Source organism: Mustela nigripes, chromosome 7 (assembly GCF_022355385.1).
Source record: "Mustela nigripes isolate SB6536 chromosome 7, MUSNIG.SB6536, whole genome shotgun sequence".
Classification (NCBI taxonomy): domain Eukaryota; kingdom Metazoa; phylum Chordata; class Mammalia; order Carnivora; family Mustelidae; genus Mustela; species Mustela nigripes.
In genome coordinates, this window is record NC_081563.1 from 590,914 (window position 1) to 616,412 (window position 25,499).

The window sequence follows — 25,499 nt, forward strand, 5'->3', positions numbered from 1 at the left end:
CCGGGCCGGTGCGGTTCCCTCTGCAACACCAGCCAGTGCTGCCAGTGGGCATGAGCTGGGGCCAAACCCGTCTGGAAGCCCAGCACAGCCACAAACCGCGATTTCTGAGGCCCCGACCAGGGACGAACCTCAACCACCCGGGGAGGGCCCAGCCCGAACACACTCCCGGAGAGCATGGGAACTCAGACCAGGGGCTCCGACTCCATCTTTTTCGGGGCTGCGGGTGCCAGTAGGAAGGTCCTGAAAACAAAGGGACGACACAGGGTCACATGGTCCAGCTAATTGGGGGGTCAGGTTCTGTCTGATTTATCTTCTTATTTTTAAGTTCCCAATTTCTACCAAGTCATTTCTTTAAAAATAGGGGGGAAAAAGTCATGGTGTATGAGAGCAGGGATCTGGGAGACAAGCCACAAGGGAAAATTAAAGATTTCTGCAGGAGCAGTCTGTCACGTGACAGCACCTACCATGCCCCCACCGGGACCGACGAACTGGGCCGCAGTCCTCTTCGTGTCCTGCATGCCCGCCAGGGGCTCCCGTCTGGACTGTCCCCTCAGTTTCCCAAAGCCTGTGCCCTCACCATGACTACCCTGGCTCCTGTGACCTCTGTCCAGGGTCCAGTGACCTGCAAAATGTCCCCCTAGGGAACCTATCACAGCGGGACTGGGCCCCAGCCGGGTCCCAGGGTCTCCACTGGCAGCCTCTTCTGGACCTTGGTTTGCAGAGTGGCAAAGTGGGTGTGTGCTCATTTCACCGATAATCTGTGCAAGCTGGCTTCCTTGTGCAAGGGACTTGGTCGGCAGAGCCTGCGTTTGGTCTGCCTCAAGGACTCCATGAGACTAAGCAAGGTCTTTTCAAATCATTTCTGGGGACGCCTGGGTGGCTCAGCGGGTTAAGTCTCTGCCTTCCACTGAAGTTATGATCCCAGAGTCCTGGGATCGAGCCCCACATGGGGCTCTGGGCTCTCTGCTCTGCAGGGAGCCTGCTTCCCCCTCTCTTTCTGCCTGTCTCTCTGCCTGTGATCTCTGTCAAATAAGTAAATAAAATCTTTAAAAAAAAACATTTCTGAAACTACAAAATCCGTGCAGACAGAAGGTAAAGCTGATGTCAATGAAAGCCGTCTGGAAACCCTGCGGGCTCACCACGAGGTCACTTTGTCACTTTCCGGGCTTGCCCTGGGCTATTTTAGAAACACCTGAGGTCTCTGTGGCGAATTGCGCCAGGCAGGGTAGGCCGAAGACCCCGTTTTGGTTCTGCAACCCTCCTAACTTGGAGTCCGGCTCTTTTTAAAAACAATTAAGATGTGGCGGCAAAGCCCAGCACCCGCCAGATGTGAAAAGCGGCTTCGTCGGGGTCCAGCTTTCTACGGCGACTCAGGGAGGAAATTCTCCCAGTCCGACAACCCCAGCTGCGCCGCCTGCAGCCCCCGGCTTCAGCGCTGCCCCCGTGGAGGCCAGGGCCGCACAGACCCTCCGGAAAGGAACCGGCTCTCTCCCTGAAGAACAGCGCTGCTGGCTCCCGCCAAAGACCCCGCGGCCCCCGCGGCACGGTCGGCGGCCAGGAGCGCTGCGCCCGGGACTGGCTCTCACAGTTCAACGCCCTCCGCCCACTTCCTATGGTTCGCTCACGATTTTACAACTTTTGCAGGCTCTTGGGCGGTGCCAAAAGGAGTCCGGCTCAGCCAAGAAAAGTGGAAACTATTTTTGGCATCCAGAAGGACAGCTGTAGGACGCGGAGACGGCCGGCGCCCGCCTCTACAGATCTGGAGAGCCCCTCATCAGGGGCGCGTCCGGAACGCTGGAGGCTGCACTAGGCCTGCGCCGCGGCCGAGGGTCGGGGTCGGCCTCCGGGGAGGGGGCGTTCCGGGGAGGGGCGAGGTCCGCGCGGTGTCTGCGCCGCGCAGAGGCCAAGTGCGCGACACTTTGTACCCACTTGAGCGCCAAGTGGCGCCGAGGGCGGCAGCCCCGTGAGAGGCGCGCCCGGGCGGAAACGCGCCCGAGCCCTCGGCGCACACCGGGGCCGCCCCGGAACTCGCAGACCCGCACCGCGGCGGCCGCGCTCGCTGGGGCACCGTCCAAGTCCGCGGGACGCGCGCCCCTCGAGCCGGGGGCCGCCGGGCAGGAGGCTCTCCGCCCCCAGCGGATGCGGGGACAAGGGCGCCGCTACGGGTCCCTGAGGGGCCGCGAGGGAGAAGGGGGCGCGGAGAAGGGAAACCAACAGGACAGGGAGCGGGCAGGGGAGGCGCGGAGGAGGGGGGCGACCCGTGCACCGCGTTCGGGCGGGGCGGGGACGGAGAGGGGCGGGAGCGGGGAGAGCTGGGCGCCGAGGGGGCGCGGACACCCAGGGAGGGGGCCGGGCAGGGGCGGCGAGCGGGACTCGGACGGGCGGCCCCCACAGCTCCCCCGTCCCGCCGGGGACTCCGAGCTGCTAACAAAGGAAGCTCCGGAGGCCGCGCGCCCCGCGCTCAGGTCCGCCCTCCGCGCCCGGGCCAAGGCGGACAAAGGCCCGAGGGCCACTGCTCAGCCCCAAACCCAGAGCCCTGCCTACCCGTTCTGGTCCCCCGCCCGGGTCCCCCCACCCCCCGACCCGGGCCGCGCGCCCCGCCGCACTCACAGGATGGAGGTCTGCGGCGCCACGGCGGGCACGGCCTCCAGCAGCAGATGCATGCAGCGCACGGTGGTGCGGAAGCACAGGCAGCGGCTCGGACAGCCGGCGCCCGACTTCGGGGCGACCGTGGCCAGCGCCCCCCAGCCGCAGCAGAGCACCAGCGCCAGCAGGCAGCGGCGCGCGGGGCCCGCGGGTCGCACGGCCATGGCCCTGGGCGCGCGACGCTCGGACGCGAGAGGACCGGCGGGGCCCGGCGCGACCCTGCGGGCTCCGGACTGCGCCCGCCCGCACGGCCCACGTCCCAGCTGTGTGCTGGGGGCGGTGGGGGGGGGGCGCCAGCTGTGCACATGCGCGCGGCTCCTCCCTTCGCACCCTCCCCGAGGGCTGGGGCGGGGCGGGGCGGGACCTCAGGCTTGGCGTGAAGCGGCCGCAACCGCGTCCCTGCTTAGGGGCGGCCGGGCAGCCCTCTCTGGAGGCTCCCTGGTGCCGAGGGTCGCTGGGGCTTCCGGGGACAAGTCCGGGTCTGCACTTGGGAGCTGGAGGCCTCCCATCTCGCCCCGCCAGCTGCGCTCTCCGCGTGTGTGCAGAGAGAGGGTCGGGGTTTTGGTGGGTTCAAGTGCTCACTTTGTTCCAGGCACGGTTCCAAGGGGCCTCTCACTCCCTCTCCCTGTCCCCCGCGCTCTACCTCTCCCTCTCTCGCTCTCTCATCCCTTTCCGTCTAGCAGCCTCCCCTCCGTTCGCTCTGAACACACACAAGTGGCGACAGGACTGAAGCCGGCCAGTCGGGCCCCTGCCTGTGCCCTGAGACCTGCTTTCTGCCCCTGCTGGCCCCAGGGCACTGTTTGGAGCACAGAGGACATTGTGTCAAGTCCTGGGTTCAGGTCGGGGCCAGGTGGACCTCGCTCAGGACCCTTTAGCTCCCTCCCTGGAGGACACCCAGAGGAGAGCCCTGGACCCACCAAGTGGGACTTGGGCGGCACCGCCGGCAGTCCGGACAAGCTATGGAGAGGAGGGACACCGAGTCACACACGTACACGTCTGCAATTCTGTTCTAAAGCTCTGCGCGTTATCCACTAAGTCCCACGAGAACCCAATGCCTGCGTCTGACAGATGAGGGCCATCACCAAGAACCAGTGTCCAGCCCCGGTCTGCGACGTGTCCACCGTGCGGCACTCTAACCCAGGTGCACCGCAGGGTGTTGGGGTGAGACAGGCGAGTGGCCAGGCTCTCTCCTGGGGACGGATGAGCACATGCCTGCGTGACACACGGTTTTCAGGGTCCCCATCTGGGGGCAGCTGAACTGCCGTCCCGAGGCTTCTGTGCGTGTCTTCGAGGCCATTGTCCCCACGACCACGTGGAGCAACTTTCCTGGTCACCGAGGACCAGCATAAGCCATCCCAGGGTGCTGTATTCTAAGCAGGCGCAAGCGTCCCGCGCTGGACACTCCTGCCTCCGCGCACCGCGCGGTCTACAGGCCCCCACCTGATCGCCCCACACGAAACCTGACTCTCCCTGAACGTGTGTTTTTCCTCCTGAATCACGAATTCGATCCTCCAAACTGCTTTCCCAAAACTCCGGCCTGGAAGCTGTCCCCACCCTTGTCCTCCGCCCACTTTGTGGAGCCGTGAACTCAGTCGCAGGTGGTGCTCCTTGCGGAGGCGCCTGCTCTCCCGACCTCGCTCTCCTCAGCCGCTGGCCGTCCCCGCCCCCGCCAGCCCACAGCCCCCATCACCAGAGATCCTCCCTCCCGGGGACCCTGTCTTCTGGGCCTTCTGGCCCATCCCCCCTGCAGGGGACAGAGACTATGTCACAGTGCCGACCCCTCCCCTTCCCAGTCCAGACTTCGGATGTAAGTGGGCAAAGGCGATGGTTCGCAAAACAGCTTTGGCGCCCCGGTGTGTGGGGCATCCAACACGCCCTGTACGTACACCCTGTGAGCTTCTCCGTTCCGCAGCTCGGTCCCTGCCCGCGGTGGGGTTAACTGTTCGGGCGTCCGGCAGGGCTCCTCTGCTAGGGGGCTGTTCTCTGAAGACTGGGCCCACCCGGGGCCTGTCGCCTGGCAGTTCGGGAAGCTGAGCCAGCCCTCCATGCCGCAGCCCTCCCCAGCCAGGGCTGGCCCTGGCCTTGAGGCTGTGGAGCTGGGGTGTGGGGTCAGGGCCAGTGTCTCCCCGACTCGGCCAGCTGCTCCCACTCCTGAGAGCCACCCTTGTCCGTGCCCACAGGGTCCCCCCCAAGTCGGCCGCTTGTATTTCCTGCCACCCCTTCCCAGAGTAGTGATGACATCGGTCTGCCTGCCTGTCTCCCTGGCAGACGGGGCTGTCCTCGAGGATGTGCGTGGAGCAGGGTGCGGGGTTTGGACCAGGCCCAGGCAGCCTCACACTCCTCGCCCCTCGTGTCTCTCCTGGGTCACCGTTTCCCCTTCTGCGACAGGAGGCAGCGGGATGAGAAGTGCAGGGGCCGTCTGCACCCAGTGCTGTGCAAGAGCCCAGTGGGCTGAGCCCGCTCCTTGCCCGGGAGGCTTCCTGGGGTCTGGGTGGGCCCCGGAGTCTGGGAGTCTGGAAGGCTGGAAGGCCGCCGTGGGGCCATTCCCAGACGATGAGTCAGCGCCTTGCAGAACCTGGCTGTGCCTGAGGCTAGGGCCTCCCTCAGCAACCTGCACGCCCCTCCTGGGAATCCCTCCCCTGGTGGGCCCTGTGCACCCGCCCAGCCCCCAACCGCTCCACCAGCTGCAGCCACCCTCAGACCTTCCCCGGTCAGCGCGAGTCTGGTGGCTTCGTCCTGGAGGCCCAGAGCCCGCCAGCAAGGCATCAGCTGCGTGGGGTCCTCCTGGCGGCTCCAGGACAGAATCTGCCACCGGCATCTCTTCAGTACCCTTGGTGCTCCTGGCCCTCCCGCCTCTGCCCAGGGCCCTTCTCAGTGCTCCCTGTGTCTGTGCCTCCGGTGGCCCTTCCCTCTTCCAGGCTCGGCTGCCAGCCGTGCCCGCCATCTCTTCCCAGCAGCGCTTCGTCCCCACAGCTGACCTCTCCCAGGCAAGGTCACGTTCTGAGCTCCCAGCGAGTCCGAGGTTCAGGGGTCAGAGGCAGCAGGGCAGGGATGGAATCAAGTTCTGTGGTCGCGTCGCAGGGCCCGTCTCCCTCGTAAGCCGTCGTGAGCCGCAGCAGGGAAGGTGCCTGGCACGCGGGCTGGTCAGAGCCCCAAAATGAGGGCGTGTGGCGTGGCTGAGGGGCTCGAAGGCGAGGCTAGGGCGCTGGCCTCCACCGAGAAGGCCAGGGGCACGTGAATGGGATGCTCTAGGGTGCGGCGCCGTCTCACAGCAGCCCTGCCTCTCCCCGGCCCTGCCCAGGCATCCCACACCTTGCCAACGGTCAAGGAGAGAGAAATTTTTTCTTTTTTAAAGATTTTATTTATTGATAGAGAGATCACAAGGAGGCAGAGAGGCAGGGGGGAAGCAGGTGCAGAGAGCCGGATGCGGGGCTGGATCCCAGGACCCTGAGACCATGACCTGAGCCGAAGGCAGAGGCCTCACCCGCTGAGCCCCCCCAGGCGCCCGGCAGGAGAAATCTTAACAAGCCTCTTTGCTTGGAGGGTCGAGTTCTAGTTGCCCCTGAGGAATGTCCGTAAAATCCACGTAGCTCAGGTGTCTGTGTAGGTCGAGCCACGCGTGAACTCAGGGTTTTTCTCAGACCGCGGCGGCTCTCCTTGCGCCCGCCGGACGGGGTCTGGCAGCAGAGAGTCCCAACTGGGGACCATGACCCAGGCCCTGGGCACACGCAGCAGGCGCCCGCCCAGCCTATCGACACACGTGCGGGGGGTCTTCCCGGGCCCCTATGTTTGTCGTTCTGGGAGAAGGGATGACGGCTGAGCCTGGAGAGGTGAGGTGAGCCAGCCTGTCTGAGGCCGGCTAAGGGACCCTAAAAGAACCACGGGGCGTGAAGACCCACACCGTGACCATCTCCACCCCATTCCCAGACGTTGGAAGGCAGGGGGTTGGGTAACCCAGACCTGTAACCCGCCCAGCAGCAGACGCAGGCCCTCTGGGGTCTCTGTGACTCTCCACTTGGGGCGTGAGGGCTGGAGAAGGCTGGTGAGGACCGAGCCCGTGTAGCGAGTGACCGAAGCCCCTGGGTGGCCCCCCTTCCCGAGAAACCCACAGTCTGGGGCAAACACAAGCTTCCCCGTGAGCACCCAGACGGAAGGGGACCTAAGTCATGGGACACGTGCATGGCCCACAGGGGTCACGAATAACTCAGCACCACAGTCCATCCCTTCTCTCCGGAGAAGGCCTGCAAAACCTCCACTGCACGACTTTCCGCCTCCATCCTGGCCCCACTGCCACCTTGGGAAGCCCTCACCGCCCCCAGCCCTTCTCTGGTGCCTGCGGCCCAACTTGCCGGCCTGGTGAAAACAGACCACATTGGTTTGCTGGGCAAGTTTCTAACTCTAGATAAGAAGCCCTTTGTCTGAAGCTCAGAGAACCTTACCCAGATGTCCCTGACCAGGTCATGGGGCTCCCCTAGAGAGGACGCTTGACGCCCCGCCCCCGGGAGGAGGGCATCCACTTTCCCAGGCTGAGGGGGCAGCAAAGGGAAACAGGCCTTGAGAAGCGCGGAAATTCTAAGCCTCTGCAAGAGGGGGCGCTTTGCGTAAAATCCCCAGTCTCTGTGAGCCGCCTGGGGTGGGGGGGTTCTTGCTTCCCTCGAGGGAAGGGCAGAGCCCTGAGGAGTCGGCACCTCCCATTTCACTCCCAACCAGAAGAGCACTGAGCCTCGCTGAGCATGTGCTGGGCTAACGCAGGTGAATCATTAGCTCTTGCCAAAGATGCCCGTAATCCCTTCTAATAAGTTAAGCACTTTCGGAACAATAGCGTGGGCTGGCTGGCTGGCCCTAGCGGCTGCAGCCGGCTGACTAATGCTTCCTAATCTCCAAGTCTGCACACAGTCCCTGTAAACAAGCCTCCCGTTACCCAGCCCCCCAGGAAGGGGAAGGTCAGCCCAGCCAGGGAACGGGAGCTCAGGGAGCTCGGCGTGGGTGTGCACTCCACCCTGCGAAGGAGCCAGGGGGCTCACTTCATGAGAAAATTCCAGGGCCCTCCCTGGGGAGCTCAGCCTGACTTCCAAGGTCTCTGTGCACGTTGCCGGTGGCCACATGCGGCTGCGCCCCGGCTTCCGAGGCTCAGCTCCTGCCTGGAGAGGCAGCAACTGTGGACGGAGCCAGCCGGCATGGAGGCAGGAGGCTGTTCCGGAGGGCTGACAGCCCCGAGGGCGCCCAGGCCCAGCCCCACAGGTCCCGAAGGTGCCCGCGTCAGTGGGGGTGCAGCCACGAGGGCCCCTTCCCCGGCTGTCCACAGCCTTCTCCCGCGGGACCCCCTCCTGCTGGCTGCACAGGCCGGGTGCCGGGCAACCTGTTTCCAAGCCCACCTCCGATGCACAGCCCCTCGCTGCCCCTCCGCAAGCAGAGCAAACGGCGGTCAGGAGGTCCCCGTCCCTGGGACGGAAGCACGAGCACAGAGGACGCAGGCCGTGTGCTCATGCGGTCGGCACCGCCCGCAGAGGGACCCAGGGACCGCGTTCCTCTCCCCCAGCCTGGCCTCTCTCAGGAGTGATGCTCACTTCCCCACTAAGGCGAGGCAACACCCACTGGCTTTGGAAAGGGGGTTCAGGCCTCCTGTGTGCGAAGCGATTCCACATTCCAAGCTCCAGCCATGAGTCTCCCGCTGGCGGGAAGGGCCGTGAGTGCTCTGGAGGACACGGCCTCCTAGGGTCAGAGCCGTTGTCATGACAAAGAAATGCCGTGATTTCATACCCAAACCACAAGGCAGCAGAGCCAGGCTAGGACAGTGCGAACGGCGACCGGCCCCTCCTGAAGCCTCACATCTGGCCTCCCCTCCCCGGCCAGCCTGGCACTGGGCACCTCACCCCGGGCACGGCGAGGACACGGGACGGCTGGTCTGCAGACAGACACTGCGAACACGGGCCCCGGGCCTGAAGGTCTCTGCGCCCTGACTGGACACCTCCGCCACATCCTGCTTGCCTTTCTGATGGTTTCGTCCTGGGAGCTGCGTGGATTGGACCCGACACTGTCTGAAATGCTGTATGGAAATCCATGGAAACAGAGCACGAGATCTTGACCGAGATGTGGCTTTCCTCTGTGACCTCCAAATGTCTTGGCCAAGATGCGGCCTGCCCTCTGGCCCAGAAGTTCAAGCCTTTCTGTCTTTCTCTCACGTCCTTCGGGTTTGAGAAACCAGACCTCAGAGTACCGGTTCGTGTCCCTTCAGTTTCTCCCGCCGGCTCTCACGTGCCCCCGCCGTGGCTCATTTACCAGGGTTTCTGTGGCCACGGCATTGAGGGAGTCCCGTTGGTGGCCAGGATCCCTGAGTACTTTCTGGACCGACGTTCTGTCTGCCGAAACCCTGTCAGCTCTCAAAGCCGCGGCCAAGGGCCACTGTGTGGGGCAGGAGGTCCGGAGTGCTCAGGATGGTGCATTTCTGTGACAGCGAAGGCGGGCCACGGCAGCCACGGAACACCATGTATCCTTCCCAGGCCGTGGCTGCGAATCTGAAGTCCATGCTCGGCCAGATCCGTCTGGAGAGAACCCAGGTCCCTGTCTGCAGAGGGCCACCTGGTCCCTCCTCCAGAAGGAACACAGATGCGGCACTAACACCGTCACTGGGGCACCGTCCCCGTGACCTGTGAGCCCCGAAGCCCTCGTCTCCTGACACTGTCCCACTGGTCAGGTTTTCAGTAGAGGACTGTGGGTGGACATAGCATTGACTCCACAGCAATCTCCAGTGGACAGTGTGACCCGCTGACACCCGCACGCGGGGAACGTGGCAGGCGTCCCAGCCCTTGGCGCCTCTCACCGTTCAGATCCTTCTGCCCACGTGTCCTATTCTCAGGGACACGTTTCCGAGCCACCCTAATACACTGACGAACCTGGAGGACGTTGTGCGGAAGGTGAGACAGGAAGCTGGGTCTCCCACGGCGGCGGATGGAGGCAGATGACGTCCGGGAGGCGCAGGGTGTCTAGCGGCTGCCGCTAGAAGCTTCACTCCAGGACGCCCCGAAGGGGTGGCATTCTAGCCAAGGATTGAACTCCCACGGCCTGTCCCTCCCGCCGAGGCACGGGGTCCTCCCGCGTGGAGCGGGAAGCACACACCGGCCTTGCTCTGACCCCGGTGGACCGTTCCTGGCTGCCCCTCCTATTCCCTTACCCTCGATCGCCAAACAGTGGGTGTGCATTTACCAGAAATGGACGTTTCCGGAAGAGTAAGCTTGCACGCGTCAGGATTTAGTCGAGGGCCGAGTGGAGGTCTGCATTATCAAAATTTGGAAATGATAAATGTGGCTTTACATGCGGCCCAGGGGTGCCTCAGCGGGCAGGCGTCCGCCTCCGTCTCAGCACGGGTCTCCGATCCAGCTTTCCCACAGCTGCTTGTGCTGAAGAGCGCTGGGACGGAGGTGCTGCTGCCTGGGGGTCCCGGGTCCACTGCCCCTTCCTTCTGGCCTAGGAGCCCACGGCGTGAGGAGGTGTGAGGTCCGTCTGCGGGGCTGGGCCTGCCAGAGAGCTGATCGCCTTCCCAGGAACCGAAGCGGATGTGGGCAGCACGTTCCACTGCGGCAGCTCCGAGAACGAGACCTCGGCCGGGCGTGGGAGCCACTGGGGCACCGGGCACACCGCACACGCGGCGAGGACCCCCTAGGGCTCGGCCTCTCCGCTCTAAGCCCCGTCCTGCTTCCTCGTCACCACCACCCTCCCTGCCCTGTCTTTCATGTTAATCTCTGTCTTTATCTCACTACACAACCCCCACCCCCACCCCCACCCCCACACCCACACACACACTCACACCCCCCACACACACACCTGTTCCACGTTCAGAACATGTTATGACAAAACATGGCCTTTGGGCATCGTATTTAAACGTGGCGAAATCTGGGGACAGCGGTTCCAGGAGGGCCTCTGACCTCCCCCTGTAGCAGGTCGCAGCCCTCAGGGACAGGAGCCCAGGCGGTGCCGTGGAAAGGGTATCCTAGTCTCCCCGGAGAGATGCCCCGGGCACTGTCTTAGCCAGAGGCCACGTAGGGTGTCCCCCAGCGCGGGTCTCCCGGGGCCCTGTGAGCACTCGGGCCTCCCCACTTCCTGGGTCTGCATTTCCTTAGCGAGGCTCCAGGGTCTTGTAAAACTTCCATTAAACCAACGTGTGCTTTCCCCGTTCTCAGCTGTGTGTCAGCTGCGCGGCCGAGAACCCAGGAGGGCCACGGCTGTGTCTCCCCCCTCCCGGCCCCTGCCCGGAACTGTCTCGCTGTCCTGCTCCAAAGGCGGTGTTGAGGCAACGTGAGCCAGGGCGGTCGATGCCGCACAGAGGGGGGCGGAGGACGGATGGGGTCAGAGAGCAGAGAGGACCCTGGTGTGCCAGGACAGGGTCCCGGAGTGCTTCCCAGCTCTCGTCGGCGCCCGCCGGGGCTCTCGGGGCTGCCGTGGGAGCCGCGTCCTGGGCCACGGCCCTGGAGGAGGGACAGGTGTGCAGGCGGCAGGGACACATCTGTGCTGTCGTTTTGCAGGCTGAATTCTACCCACATTTATGATGGGCTTCGTGTCACGGTAATGCTGCTTTTCCATTTTTTCGGAGTCTCGACAGCGACCAGTAACTATTTCGGGGTGTCGTGGTGATTGAAATATAGACAAAATATAAAAGTTTGATTTTTTTTTTTCCTTAACATGGATTTTTAAATATTTCTGCTGAGACCCTGGCCCTCCTGCGCGCCTCACTGTGCTGTGGGGACCCGCCTGGAGGTGAGTCAGGGAGGGAGGGGCCTGGACCGCTCCGGAGTCTTCCTTGAGCAGGGACTGTCCAGATGGCCCGTGGCCGGACCTGGGGGAAGCCCGGGGTCTGCTGGGCTGCTGGCTGGGGGCTCCTGATGCTCTGAGGGGGGGCGGAGCGGAGGGAGTGGCTGGGCAACGGGGAGCCTCACTTTCCTAAAACGAGAGTGTCCTCGAGGTGACAGGAGTCCGGGCTCTGGATGGGGCCTCCCGGGGGCGTCCCCAGGGGCCTGGCCTGCAGTGTCTTCCCCTCCAACACACTCTGCTCCGTGTTCTTCTCCTGCTTTTAAAGCCCATGGGACTGTGTGCACGACGCAGCCTCCTTGGAGATCTCCAGAACCTTCTAGAATTCTCACTAGACTCAGGCTTTTTATTTATTTAACAGTGTTTTGGTATTTCTATGCCGTGTTCAGCAGGACAGCTGTAGACAAGGAACAGGAGAGCAAAGGGCCCTCCCAGGACAGCAGCCTCTACTCTCTGCACCGGCTCGTGTCCTTACCCGGAGCCCGGACCACTCGCTTTCACTCTGGCTTCCCGGCCCCTCCCCTCCCCTCACTGGCTGAGGTCAGCCTCCTGTCCCCAGTCCAGGGGTGCTGCTCCCCAGGGCTAGCATGGCCGACCCCCGGTGCAGGGGCTGGGTGGGAGTGAGGAGAGCTGATCCCCCTCGCTGAGCTCTTTATACTGCTCTGGGCACTCTCCACTTACGGCATCACAAACACCTGATTCACCGGCCTTTTAACCCATTTCTAACGGCTCTGTACATTTATCATCAATTGTTTAATCGTTCCTCTAAAACAGGACTTTGGGGCACCTGGGTGGCTTAGATGGTTGAGCATCTGGCTTCAGCTCCGGTCATGGTCCCAGGGTCTTGGGATTGAGTCCGTGTCGGGCTCCCTGCTCAGTGGGGAGCCTGCTCCTCCCTCTGCCTACTGCTGCCCCGTGATGCTCGCTCTCTCTCTCTCTCAAATAAATAGATAAAATCTTTAAAGAAAATAAAAGAGGGCTTTGGGTTATTTTTATTTATGTGCATTCACAATTGTTAGTATAGGGTAGTTTAAGATAGAGTTCTAGAATTATTGGGTCAAAATTTGAACTTCATGTCTTTGACATGACGGCTCAGCTCCTTTCCAAAACCTTTAGAACAACTCTGCCATGTTGCCCCTGAGACGAAAGTGATTTCTCGGGAATCAGGTTGACAGACTTAAGTCACAGACAGCACCTCGTGGACCCGCCCCCTTCCGCTTTAACTCCACTTGGCCCTAAAGGCAGGGCCTGGAACAGAGCGGCCCCCAGGTCTGAGCGCGGCCGCCCCTCCCTCTCCTTAGTCCCCGTGATGAGGCTGGCCAAGCCGTCACCCGCAGGATCTCGGACGGCACCAGCCGCGGGTACCAGGTGGCCTTCAGTCTCAGGGAGGTAGAGGACCCGCCGGGGATACACTGGGGTTTGACCAAGATGACCGGGCCTCTTCCTCAAATGTTGTGTTTTGGGGGTTGTGTCTATTACTAGGGTGTTTCTGGAATTTTAAAGGGTGACTTTTCCTAGCGCAGATGAAGGGGAGTGGGAAATTCGCTGTACGTCGCGTTTGGGAATTCGAGTCTTGAGGGTGGTCCTTGCTCACAGCTTGGAGGAAGCAACGGATATGAGGCACCCAGGGCCAGTCATGGGCCCCCAGAAGCAGGAGGGGACATCGCTCAGGCCCCCGAGCACCCAGGACGTGGGTCAGCCTAGGCAGGGTCTGCAAACCAACGTGCCTTCCTGCCCCAGCGGACCGAGGAGGGCCCAGGGGCCGCCCAGGAGCAACGGACAAGGGGCGTGAGCGCCGAGGGCAGCCGCACCGCTCCGGGACACCAGAGGAGGCCCGTAAAGGACACCGTGGGCTCAGCCGGAGCGTGGGGACACACGGCCACTTGGGAGACGTCCTGTCACACCCAGGAGCTGTCCCGCGCTCCTGTTGGAGGACGTCCCTGTGCTGGGGAGAGACCTGCCGCCAGACGGGACGCGTCTTCCCACGTGCAAAGGTGGCAGAGCGACTCTCCGCACAAGCGAGGGGCAGGGGGCCTCCCAGAGTCCTGCGGGGGTCCGGGACGTCTCCCAGCGCCCTGCCTTCAGGGAGGGCGCGCCCCTGCCCAGATCCGGGGCGAGAGGCCGCGCAGGCCCCACACAGCGCTTCCCGACTCAAGTGAAGACGCAGAGCCCGGGTAGAGATTCTCGTGCTACAAATGTGGCAACACCGTTTTTATTTAGAGTAAGATGTGTTAACATCCAGCATGACAAAATTTGTACAAAGTTCACAATTTAAAAATGAAGTGTCACTGCGACTCGTGATTCCACACATTTATAGCAAAATCAAAGTGTCCACAACCCATGCCGTGTCGTACAAAAATAAATGAAACTTCAGTTCCACAGAGAGCACAATAAATATTTATACAAAATTCTGTCTTAATAAATGATTACTTAAATTAACTTAGAAATGGTCATGAACAATAAGTTAGAATAAATAGACTCTGAGACTCACAATAATTCCATGTGAAAGGTCAGCATTCTAATATGTGACACTTTGTGACCCTATATATAGTCGTCACAGATAACTTCTGATTTGAGAGTATGTACCAACGTTAGATGAGCAGCGGACTTGTGCTTAGAACCCCTTTCCGTTGTACACCGGTGGTGACGCGAAGAGTCCGGAACTGACACTATCTACCACTCTACTAAAAGCATTACTATATCGGCAAAAAGCTGAGACACGACGCGGCGGGGGAAATGCATACGTGCCCAAGGGACCGGCGGGCCCCTGCGGGAGGCCCCCCACGGGGTCCCGGGCATCAGGGGACAAGAAGCACCTGGCTTCAGCTCTCGAAAAGGCAATTCTGAGCACGGCAGCTACCACGCGTCGCGGCGCAGGAGGGGGCGCTCTCGGGGACGCCGCTGCCGAGCCCCGGGGGTGACCTCGTTGTCCCAGCTCGTGATTCAAGTCCTCGTGGGAAACGGTAAGCGTCTGTACAGTGAGCCGCATAAAGTGCCGCCGGGACGGACGCTGACTTATACACATATGTACACCGAGGTCGAGGATTGTATCAGAGAGTTTGCTGTGGGATCCCTGTAATCTCCCGGAGCAACATCGTCGGGTCAGCCGTGCGGGCTCCCTCCTCCGTCGGGGCCAGCCTCGCGAGGCCGCTGACCCCAGGAATTGCACACCTCCGTACGGATATAGAGGACAAGGTAAGTGCAAATAGTCGACTGGCACGTTGTGGGGACAATGACCCTGTAAGTCCTGTTCTGCTAAAAATATTTTTTTTAATTTTTACAAAACCCATCTTTTTTTTTTCATAACAAAATTTTAAAGTACTTCTGTACTTCCTGCATAACATCAAGACACGAAAGGAAGAGATGCTGTCACATGTAACTCAAGTCAACACCAGAAAACACAACACGCCGTCCTAGGGACTACTCGGAAGGGGTGGGGGACGCGGCCATCAGAAGTGGTCGGACGCGTACACATAGTGCAGTCACTGGAAGAAAACAATGGAACCTCCAAGTGTAGGCGAGTCTAAGATGACCTAGTGTAAAGCAAAAAAGTGCTCAAGTGTAGAGAATTACTCTGAAAATCTGATTGCATTCATTCTTAGAGTAGGTCGTGATAGATCAGACAGCAAGGCTATGCCACGCGGTCACCCAGTCTCCAGGGGAGGCGGAACAGGAGGGTCGTCTGCGCCGTGCTCTGCTGGGGACTGGACTGCCGGGCTCTGGGGACTGCCGGGGATGGGCCGGGCCAGCCTCGGCCCGGGGGTCCCGTTGCGCTGCCTTCAGCCCCCCAGCCCCGCGGAAGCGCGTGCAGTAGCTCACGGAGTGGCGTGTACCGTGGTCACGGAGTGGCGCACCGTGGGCCTCACCCAGATGGGGAGAGAAATTTACAGCCACGACGACAGTGATCGTTTTTAAAAGCGGGGCAGGGGGGGGAGCATAAACACTCTTAAATGAGTTTTGAACATAAAGGAGAGCACACAGATTCTGTGGGACACACGCCATGGCCGTGACGGACAGTTTGAGGGGCAGCACGCGCTCGGGGAGATGGGGACGGCTGCTCCAACGTCTACGGACCCCGCAACGGACATCTCCGCGCGGCCCACCTCTCACCAGCCCCTGTCTGCGCGGACGTGCCCAGAGTCCCACCACATAATGCTCAGCAGTGAACTTAAAAGTGCTGTTTCAGCTGCTTGGAATCTTCTGCCAGATTCCCATGGCTTGATGTCGTCTTACAATAAATTACTTATCTCATCTCTTACAGTGAATCCATATACCACTTCCTCGGAAAAAACCTCACTTAGTGCCCCCACCATACACCATCCTCCTAAAACAAACGAACAACAACAAAAAAAATCACATAATATTTCCAAGCATTGTTCAAAAATAAAGCATTTTTTTTGCAACCGATTCTTGCTATGAAACAATATGCACACAAAATGTATTTCTTAATTCCATAAAATCCTCCAACATGAGGCAAGATGAGGATGTTTCCACAGTGGCTGCAAGGCCACCACATGATCATTCAAAGCTGTGGGGTTTTTTGTTTGTTTTTGTCCATTTCAGTTCAAAATACTAAAACATTGAATCACTAAAGCATTAAAAAGAATTGACACTCTATTTATTGTGATGGGCTCACCTCTTCAGAAACACACAGCCCCCAGGTGTGCAGAGATTAGCAGCTAGAAACGTCACACTACGTCAGCGCATATGAAAACGTACAAAATGGGAATGTATCCAAAAACTATTCTGCGGGGAACTATCTTTAAAGCAAGACAGAAAATCATCATGAAGTCTCGTAAGCATGACACTGTTTCGAACAGAAATGAGAATCTGACACTCGCGGTGCGTCTGGCAGCGCGGATCCCGGGGCCCCGTGCAAGCGAGACCCCGCCTCTCGCAGACGGTCACACCTGGATTCCTCGGACAGCGTGCTTTATGTTTTCCAGAAGGGCTTTATTTTCTGGGCTCTGATAACGGTCTTGATTTGTATACATGTCCGTCAAAGTAGTCACGTACGCATCAAAGTTTTGTTCATTGATTGGATCCTACGAGATATTAGATAGTGGTTCATACACAACTTTCATTTTCTTAATAGGAAATGCACATCAGCACAAAAGGGCATCACAGCAGGATGCCGCTGTCTTTACGCTACGGACACGGCCCTACTAGGGCCGAGAGCGGAATTCACCCCACGGAGTGCAGGGGCCCTGCCCCCCCGACACCTCCAGCGCTCAGCGGTGCCGTCTGGGGCAGTGACCGCAGCCACCCACAGTGTGGAGAGCCAGGGACACAGAGACGGACATCTACCTCACGCCGTGCAGTGCGGGGGGCCGCCAGGCGCCCGGCGTCGCGCCCCTAGTCACTTACCATGTGTGGCAGCTGGATATTAGCTAGACTATGAATTAAGGACTGGCTCAGGTTGGCCAGCTCGTGGAGAAGAGACTCGTTCTGCTGCTCGATCACTTTGTTCTCCTCCTCGATGGTCTTCAGGCTGCTCTCCATCGTGGTGATCTGGAACGCACAGATTTGGGGGACATGTAACAGGAGGTGGGACACGGTGTCCCCGTGACAAGAAAAAAACCTTTCTGCTCGAACAAAAAGACTTCCGTGCGGGGTGCGTGGGTGGCTCAGTGGGTTCAGCCTCTGCCTTTGGCTTGGGTCATGATCTCAGGGTCCTGGGATCGAGCCCCGCATCGGGCTCTCGGCTCAGCGGGGAGCCTGCTTCCTCCTCTCTCTCTGCCTGCCTCTCTGCCTATTCGTGATCTCTGTCCATCATATAAGTAAATAAAATCTTAAAAAAAAAAAAAAAAAAGAAAAAAGAAAAGACTTCCTCGGCCAGAGCTGATCATTTGAAGGGTTTGGTGTTTACGCTTTGATTCATTCCATGGAAAGGTCGGTAACTGGACAGTGGGGCTCGTCTTTCTGGGGAGCGGCTCCCGGCCCTGTCCACTATTACTCAACGTTCACCAGTTCTGCCATCTGGCCTGTCAGAGGCTGACCTCCCTGTCCACCACTGTGACCCCTGGTCGAGGCCAACTCCCTCCAGCCCAGATCTAAATCTGCCGCCACTAAGTCCCGAACTGTAGTTCACTTGGGAGGCGGGTCACCGTCTAGGTCACAGGTGCCCAGAGCCCTGTGTTCATGTCTGTGGCCGGCCGGTCCCTGCGGGTCCTCTGATGATGCCCTCTTTATCTGCAGGTGAGGACCGGCCTCATACCTGCCTCCAGGCGGGCCTCCTTGGCTTCCTGGTATTGGCCAGAGGGAATCTAGCTGTCCTGCCCCCCTGCAGCCCGGTGACCAGGGCTGACAGCCCGGTGCTCAGGGCAGCTGAAGGGGAGCTGCCCTGACTTGCCTGGGCCTCAGGGAGCAAACACACAGCCAGGACACAGCCTACTGGGTGTGGGGACCGAGGACACCATTAGGGCCCGGGAAATGGAGAAGTAAACCCAGTCCCTCCCAGGAAGCTGCCTTTCACCTGAGTTACCTGAACCTCGTCAGCCCCCAACCCCGACTCTCATGGATGGGATCCCCTGCCTGGTGCTTTCTCAGGGGCCAAGATGTGGGGCTCAGTGGGGTGCTGCTGGCTTCACTTGGGCTAGGTGAGGCAGTGGGTTGTTCTGGGTTGTTCTCAAAAACAGAAATGACAATCCTTGTCCCAAGAGCAACTCCTGGAGAGGCGTGCACAGTGTTTGCCTCAAGAAGACACAGGTCATTCCGCATTTCTGTTCCAGCCAGGGTCCCAACTATAGTGAGATACCCCGAAACCTCCTGGATTGGCCCCCAGCCCCTGTCTCCCTGCCCCCGGGCCCTGTCTCCCCGCCCCCAGGCCTTGTCTCCCTGCCCCCGGGCCCTGTCTCCCTGACCCCAGCAGCGAGAGCACAGGGCTCACCCTGCTCCTGCTCGGGGAGGGGTTGTGGAAGTGGAGGAGGGAGATGCTGTCCTCTCTAATCTCTGCTAGAGCCATCATGGGTTTGGCTGTTGCGGCAATGCCGTTAGACAGGTCCGCGCCGGCTCTGGTAGAAGGTGTCTGTGAAGGAAGGTCCTGCCCTGTGGGCTCTGCCCCCGGACTGGAGTGAGGGCCGCAGAGGCCGCAGAAAGCCCTGCTTCAAGACCTCAACCTTCCAGCACTTTCTGAGATAAGTGGGGTGCCAGGGGTTAGAAGGCAGAGGTGCTCCGCGGCTGACCGGTAAGTGGGCTATGGAGGCCACAGCCTTGTTGTCCTTGGGCGCCTTGTGCCTGCCAGGGGCTGCGGGAACGGGCGGGAGCACTCTGCCGCGGAGCTGACACTGCGTCCCAGGGGCTCACCCCTGCCTGTCCATCCTGACCTGCTGCGCCCTTCTGGCCCTGGGAACCACACAGCCCAGCACCCTCCCGTCCCTTGAAGACACTGGCCTGTCAGAGAAGGGCAGTCCCCAGAGGGACGTCAGCCAGGACAGCGAGAACACACAGCAACGCTTAAAATTCACTTTTGACATTAAGGTGAGCCGATGTCTGGAGAAGCACGTATTCACGTCGATGTCAAAAAGCCATGTAAGGCCCGTGGCGACCTACACGGGGACGAAGCGACTGGGGCTGGCGGGGGTGACAGGAGCCAGTGCGTCTGGGGGCCCCTGGGGAGCTCGGGTCGGGCCCCTGACCCTGGGGGCAGCCCCCAGGGCAACCCCAGTCCCAGGATGGGAGAGCCCCGCGGAGCAGACTCGTTTTCCCGGGGGCACGAGTGCGCTTTGTCAGAAGTGGGCGCCGGGCAGGCTGCGGCCCGGCACCTGCACAGAAGAGGGGCTCTGCGCCTCAGGGTGCCGAGGACGGACGTGCTGAGGTCTGAGGGCTGCTGCCCCCGTGAGCAGGCTAAACGCCAGGGGCTGTGTTTCTCAGAATCCGGTGAAATGCGTCGCCGCTGATGGGGACTCCCGGGGGTCTGTGTGGCTGGCCCTGGAGTCCTCTCGGGGCCAGCCCCTCCTGAGAGCCCCGGCCACGGGCTGATCGCAGCCGTGCATGTGGATAGATGCTACGGAAACTTCCCACCTGTGCCAGGTGAGCCTTTGGGCAGGTGAGCGTGCCGACCCCGCGACCGGCACGGAACAGGGCTGCCGTGGGCGAGGAGTTGGGTGTGAGAGCGACCCCCAGAACAGTCGCTCCCAGTAGAGAGCGCCCGCTGTCTGGGCTTCCTTCCCACTCACAGGCACCACAGGCTGCCTTTCAGGCATTCTGCTGGGGACACAGCCGGAGATGCGCCTCCCTGAGCTGGGGCGCCCAGCAGACAGGACCAGCCCGTGGCAGAGCTGTGACCACGACCTGGCATCTGAGGCTGGGCCAGACCTGGACTCCTGCCAGCCACACTGTCGGCGGCCAGGAGAGGTCTGCAGGGAGGGGCGCACGGACCCCTCTTTCTTCCAGGATAGAAGTGCCTCGCCTTACCTGTGCCTGTGATGGCGGTGCCGTGAGGGCCTAATCTCAGAGCCCATGTGGCACCGGGATCCTTGGCTGCTCCGGGAAAGGTGCCAGGGAGCCTGGGGCACTGCATGGGACTCAGGGATGGGAGACTGAGAGGCAGCAGCTTGGCCGTCCACCTTGGCTTAGCTGAAGGAGTTACCACGTGTATAATACGAGGGAGAGGGTGCTTATCTGGCTCGCCATGGTGAGCACACAGTAGGACTATGCACCGCAGTCCCACACTCAGGCACCCAGTAGGTGCTTCGTAAAGGCTGCCCCCCCACCGCCCCGCCGTCCCTGGACACGTGGGCCAGGCCCCTGCAGGAGCACGCAATATTCCACCCTTCCCCGGGGGCTGGCCTGCCCTTGTCTGGGGAATGTCAGCTCTCTTTCTAAGGCAGTGACCACAGGGCATTAGCGCCTGCTGTGTCCGGGGAGGAAGGCAGCTCACATGCAGGGATGGGCGACTTGTGTTTGCAGCACTGCTTACCGACGGCATTTCGCGAACGTGTGCACAGTGCGAACCCGGCGGCAGTGGCCACAGAGCACCCGGCATTCTGCCGCCCAGCCCCTGGCCTCAGCCAGCGAGCAGGATGTGGGCTGTGAGGTGCAGGGGGCAGGGGGACAGGGAGCCAGGAGAGGCCTGAGGCCGACGGCTGGCAGGGCCCGGGCCAGCACGTACGGCTGCCGTCGGGGGCTTCAAACACTGTTACCTGAGTTCTCAGTTTGATCATGTCGGCCTCCATCTGGGAGTTGGACTCGTTCAGCTCCTTGATCTCTTCGTCCAGCTGCTTGATCTCTTCGTCATTCTCTATGCCTGCACGGGGGACGGGGCTGAGTTACGGCTACCGCACCCGAGCACGGAGCTACTTCTCCTTGCTCTTCTGTATTTGGGAGTGAATGTGCTGGAAAAAATATATTCTTGGATTTCAAAAAAAGTAACAGTGACAATTTGTGTGTCCGTGCATCCCTCCCACTGCCCTCCTCGTGATCACGGCCCCGGACCGTGGAGGAGACGGCCGAGCGCCGGCAGGCCAGGGTGAGGTCTCCCGGGACGGCCCACCAGAGTCCCGGCCCCGAGCGGCTCCGTGCTGCAGGTGGGGACCTGCTGCAGCCCAGCACCTGCCTCCTGGTTCTGTTCCCTGTCTGTCTGTCTTTCTGCTGCCACTGGCGGGGGGTGTCAGTCCCCCGACACCGCGCGTGCTCAGGGCCACCTCCGCCCACACTGCAGGGAAGACTGTGGCAGCGGCGGCGGGTTTTAGGTGTCTTCCGAAGGGGTCTCCGCATGGAGGACTTCTCACTGATGCAAACTCCTCCGCCGTTTGAACGTGGAAACGTGTTTCTACTGACACCGGTAGGGTGGTGGCAGCCTCTGTGTGCCCCGGGGGCCTCGCCAGGCGGCCAGGCTGCTTGCTGGCAGTAGGACACGCCGGGAGGGAAAGATTCGGACCCAGGGTCATTTTGGCCATCGGGTCTCACGCGGCAGAAGTTACTCAGGGAAGAGCAGGACGTCCGCGGAGCCACCACCCTTGACAAGCCGGGATGCAGGTCACAGGGCGCAGCGGGGACGCTCCTGTGAAACCATGGGACAGGCACAGAGCCTAGGCAGACGCCCTTTTTGGCTCTGCAGACAGAAGGGGTGCGGCCACTGGGAGGGAAGGCCCAAGACCCAGACCCTGCAGGGGCCAGGTGAGCGGGTCCTTCCTGCTGAATGTCCCCCAGAGAGCCCCCTGGGGACACACGGGCCCTGAGCCCGCCAAGCCCCCCTCATCCTCCCGCCCAGAGGAAATGGCTGTGCCCGCCCCCCCCGCCGACTCCAAGCCTGGGTCTCGTGGCCCATCACAGAGGCCCTGGGTGCCGTGTCCCCGGCACAGGAGTCGCCATCAGCTGCCTCCTCAGAAGCGGTTCTCAGCTCCCAGGAAGTCCTCCAGCGATGGGGCGAGCCCTTCCTCGGGGACGCACTGTTTCACTGTTCCCTTCCGGCCTGTGACCACGAGGCGGCGGCAGTTTCCTGCCTTTGGGAATCGGGCTGAGCGAGTTCCGTGACACCAGGAAGGCGGGACACCTGTGCCAGGAGGGGGGGTGGCTATGACATCACTGCCACAGCTGAGGCCTGAGGGTGCAGATTCCTAAGCCTTTGCCCCCAGTGGGCCTCGCCACGCGGTCCTCGAAGCTGCAAACGGTCCAGGCACAGCCGCCGTTTCCCGTGTGGCCCCGAGCCCGGCCGTGCTGGACCCCACTTCCCAGCGGGTTCTTCATGTCATCCCTCCTCGGGTTTTCAGGCCGAACGACCCTAGACTGTCTGCCTCCGCCGCGTGCGTGAGTCTCCGTTGACACCGGACCTGCATCGGCGCGCTGTGCGGTCTCGGCCTCTGGAAGCCCCGGCGCCTGTCCTGCCTGCCCCCGCCCCGAGGTCTGGCGGCCCGCCCGGGGCCACGCTCCTCTGACAGACGCCGCTCCTCATTCGCTCAGAAGCCCCCGGGGGTTGCTAACCGCGGCGCACACGGACGCGCTGCCCACGGGAGAGCGAGCGGCAGACGGACCCGTTTCCTACAGACGTCAGAGAAGAGCGTGGACTTGTATCCGCGGACGGTGGCCATGCGTGTCAGGAGCAGACGCGCTGCGGCTTGCCAAGGCCGCGGCGGGGGATCCTGCGCGGGAGGCTGGGGAGGCTCCTCCAGGGACCGCCTGCTCTGGACGCTCCGTGTCGTCCCGTCGGGACATTTGGTTTCGGTCGCTCCCTGACGCAAAAGGTGATGGCGGCGCTGCACGCCTGCCGGGTCCCAGCACCAGGCGAGTGTGTGGGTGCCGGCCGTGGATGCGTGGAATCCCAGACCAAACACCTTGTTTCGGGAGGGGCGGTTTGGAGATCGCCAGGTCACCCCAAAGCCAGAGACCGGTGGGGGGCGTTGTGGGTCATCTCTGCCGGGCTGCTGGATGTGCTCCATCCACGGCGCAAGGGGTCGCGAAGCATCCAGAACAGCCAGAACGTCGACACCTTTGGGCTGGGCCAGGACTCTGGCAGACGCAAGCTTCGAGCGGGTCCACTGGAGAGCCAGGGGAGCACGCTGTCTCCCGGAGGGTGGCTGCCGTCTCAGAGGCCCATTCTACGACGACTACTTGCTCTTTAACTTTATGCGAAACCAACCTGGAAGCAGGGTCAGAGGTCGCACGACCTGGGACGGAGGGCTCCGGAGGGCGGGGCGCATCTCTGAACCGCCCTGGGGAGGGTCTGAGGCGCTGGGGCCTTGTAGCCGGCATCTGATCCGTGGTGGACGTGGGATAGAAATCCGTATCTTCCCACGTGACAGTTCCGTGATGAGAATTTTCTTAGTCCTTTCAACCCTCCATTGCAAAGTGCGCCTCGGACACAGCGGGAGTAAGAGGTCACTTCCTCTCAGTGCGAAGACCCCTGACTCAGCGGGACTTGCCAGGTGGCGGCTGGAGACGCCCGCCGCACATCCGGGGCGTCTGAGAAGCCAGAGACCTGCGAGCTCCGTGGGCTGCGCACTCAGCGGCCTGAAAAGTGGCACAGGCTGCTTTTGTCCTGCTGACTCCATGCTGGGAGCTGACAAGTCATTAAAAAGAAAAGAAAGAGGAAAAACACAGCATGTGGTCTAGCGCTGTGGGTCTCATTTTTTGCTGAATTAAAGAATTAAAAACAGAGTTCCTTTTTATGTCTTATCCTCTAAACTTCTTATTCTAAATTTAAATAGTTTTATATATCTCCAAAATCGTGCGCTGCACAGCCTTAAATATGTGTCCATCCGAACCTGGGCCAAGACATTCAGTCCATAGGACTCCTGAGAGGTGCCTGCTGCGTAAGCTGAGGACGGTCACCGAGCCGGTCTGCGGGTCAGATCCGCTGCCTGAGAGGGGTCATTTCAAGCCCGATAAAACGACAGCAGGGACCCCATCTCGCTCTCCCATCTCTGATTTCCCTTCTGGGAGCGCTTGACGGACCAACGGGCTTGCGTCAGAGGTTTCGTCTCTGGGAAACGGGAGCAGACACGACTCCCCGAGACATGCTCTCACTCTGCGTGCCGGCCCTCCTGGGCTGTGCCCACAGAGCTCGGCCATAAAGGCCGCTCCTGTCGGGTGCCAGGAGGCACTTGCGCCCAACTCTGCAGCCTCCCTCCCGAGAAGGTCGGGCGGGCAGCTCACCATAAGGGGCACGGAGAGAACTGGCAAGAGGTGGACGGACCCTCCATCCCCTGGGTTCAGGCATCAAGAGGAATCTGAGTGTCTGGAAATGAATCTCCTTAAAGCCATGAATGTGCATCTGTCCCTCGGACCCCCTAAGGGCCCCAGGGCTCAGCACAAGGCCCGCTCCTGGACAGGGGAGCACACCAGACCTGGGAGTGTGAGGGAGAAAGTGGCTGCGCCCCGGGAGCCAGCGCCTTGGCCAGCTCACGGATGCCTGTGTCCCAGGGCAACACCCTCCTCTCGGGAGGCTCAGGGAGAGCTAGACGTTTGTAACTGCCTACGCGGGTGACAGAAGTCACAGTCCTTCCCCAGCACCCTGTCCTCCATGACAATATAAGAAGGCAAAAGGAGGGATTATCTCATTTCCTTCTTGGTAAAAACCAATGAAGAACCAGCACAGAGCCGGGGGGCAGGGACAGCAGGGGCTTCGGAGTGGCGGCTGCTCTGGGAGACCGCTCAGTGGGAGACGAGATCACAGCGACCTTGTGTGGGAGCAGAGGAGACCAGACTCTTCTTGAAGCTTGAAGAGTCAGAATGAGGAGGAGGAGGAGGGCAGGAAGCACGGACAAGGGGTTTCAGAGCCTCAAGGACACTTGTGCTCCTGTCCAAGCAGGCGCACACTCGACAGAAGGAGCCAGAAGCCCAGCGCAGGGGCAGCTTGGCTGCAACGGCTCTGCCGACCGAGTGGAGGCTTCCTTGAGGTCCTGTCGCTCAGTGCAGGCCAGGACGTGGAGCGGGGGACGCTTCCGGCACCTTCGTTATGGATGTGTAAAAGCAATAGGAGGGTCCTACACTCAAGATCCCGACGAGAGCCAGCGAGAGGGAGACAGAGCTAGGGCAGCACAACAACCAGGTTCTGAAGGAGGAGCAGAGCTGCTGAGGAAAGTGGGGTGCTCAGGCCTCGTTCCCAGCAGCAGCGCGTGCTGCCCGTGAGTTGGCCAACGTGGCGCCAGCAGGTCTGGACTGTCCATGTTCCACGCCACAGCCCTGGCACTGAACCAAGTGGGCTCCAGAAGGACTCTGGTCCCTGTGTGAAGAAGGTCTGCGCAGACGGGAAGCGACAGGCTGCAGCCTGGACCCAGGCTCTGGGACACGAGTGTCCTCGCCGCACACACATGCACCCCGGAGCCTGCCACAGAGAGCCAGGCTCTGGCCCTGAGCCCCGAATCAGGCCTCCTGTGTCGGGGTGCAGACCAGTGGGCGTGTGGTTCCCCATGGGACGGGGCGTCCTGGCGCTTCCCGGGAGGTGGTACACACCACCGTTCTCATCCACGAGAGCTCACTGGTTCTGAAGCTGCATGCCTGGCACTGCCAGAGAGAAGACTTTGGACTCCCCTGCCCCTCGGGAAAGACCTGGCCTCGGACGCCCTAAGACGCGTGTGCCACGACTGCCCGCCCAGGGGACGGCCCCTCCT

The 25,499-nt window shown here is 61.3% G+C and overlaps 2 protein-coding genes across 14 annotated transcripts in view; both read right to left on the bottom strand.

The window, feature by feature from the left end:
* Positions 1–2,872, bottom strand: part of PXDN (peroxidasin) — a 68,247-nt gene extending 65,375 nt beyond the window's left edge. The window contains exon 1 of one of the 2 annotated variants that reach the window (XM_059405065.1): positions 2,611–2,872. In XM_059405065.1, the coding sequence (XP_059261048.1) occupies positions 2,611–2,810 (200 nt within the window). In that variant the 5' untranslated portion in view covers positions 2,811–2,872. The remainder of the gene's footprint in view (positions 1–2,610) is intronic. The other variant, XM_059405066.1, reaches the window with a different exon arrangement.
* A 10,772-nt stretch (positions 2,873–13,644) lies between these two features.
* MYT1L (myelin transcription factor 1 like) overlaps positions 13,645–25,499 on the bottom strand; it is a 390,720-nt gene continuing 378,865 nt past the window's right edge. For 10 of the 12 annotated variants that reach the window (XM_059405073.1, XM_059405070.1, XM_059405071.1 and 7 more), the window contains 3 exons: positions 20,586–20,695; positions 16,816–16,959; positions 13,645–16,493 (listed from right to left, as the gene is read on the bottom strand). In XM_059405073.1, the coding sequence (XP_059261056.1) occupies positions 16,353–16,493; positions 16,816–16,959; positions 20,586–20,695 (395 nt within the window). In that variant the 3' untranslated portion in view covers positions 13,645–16,352. The remainder of the gene's footprint in view (positions 16,494–16,815; positions 16,960–20,585; positions 20,696–25,499) is intronic. The other 2 variants (XM_059405078.1, XM_059405075.1) reach the window with 1 other exon arrangement.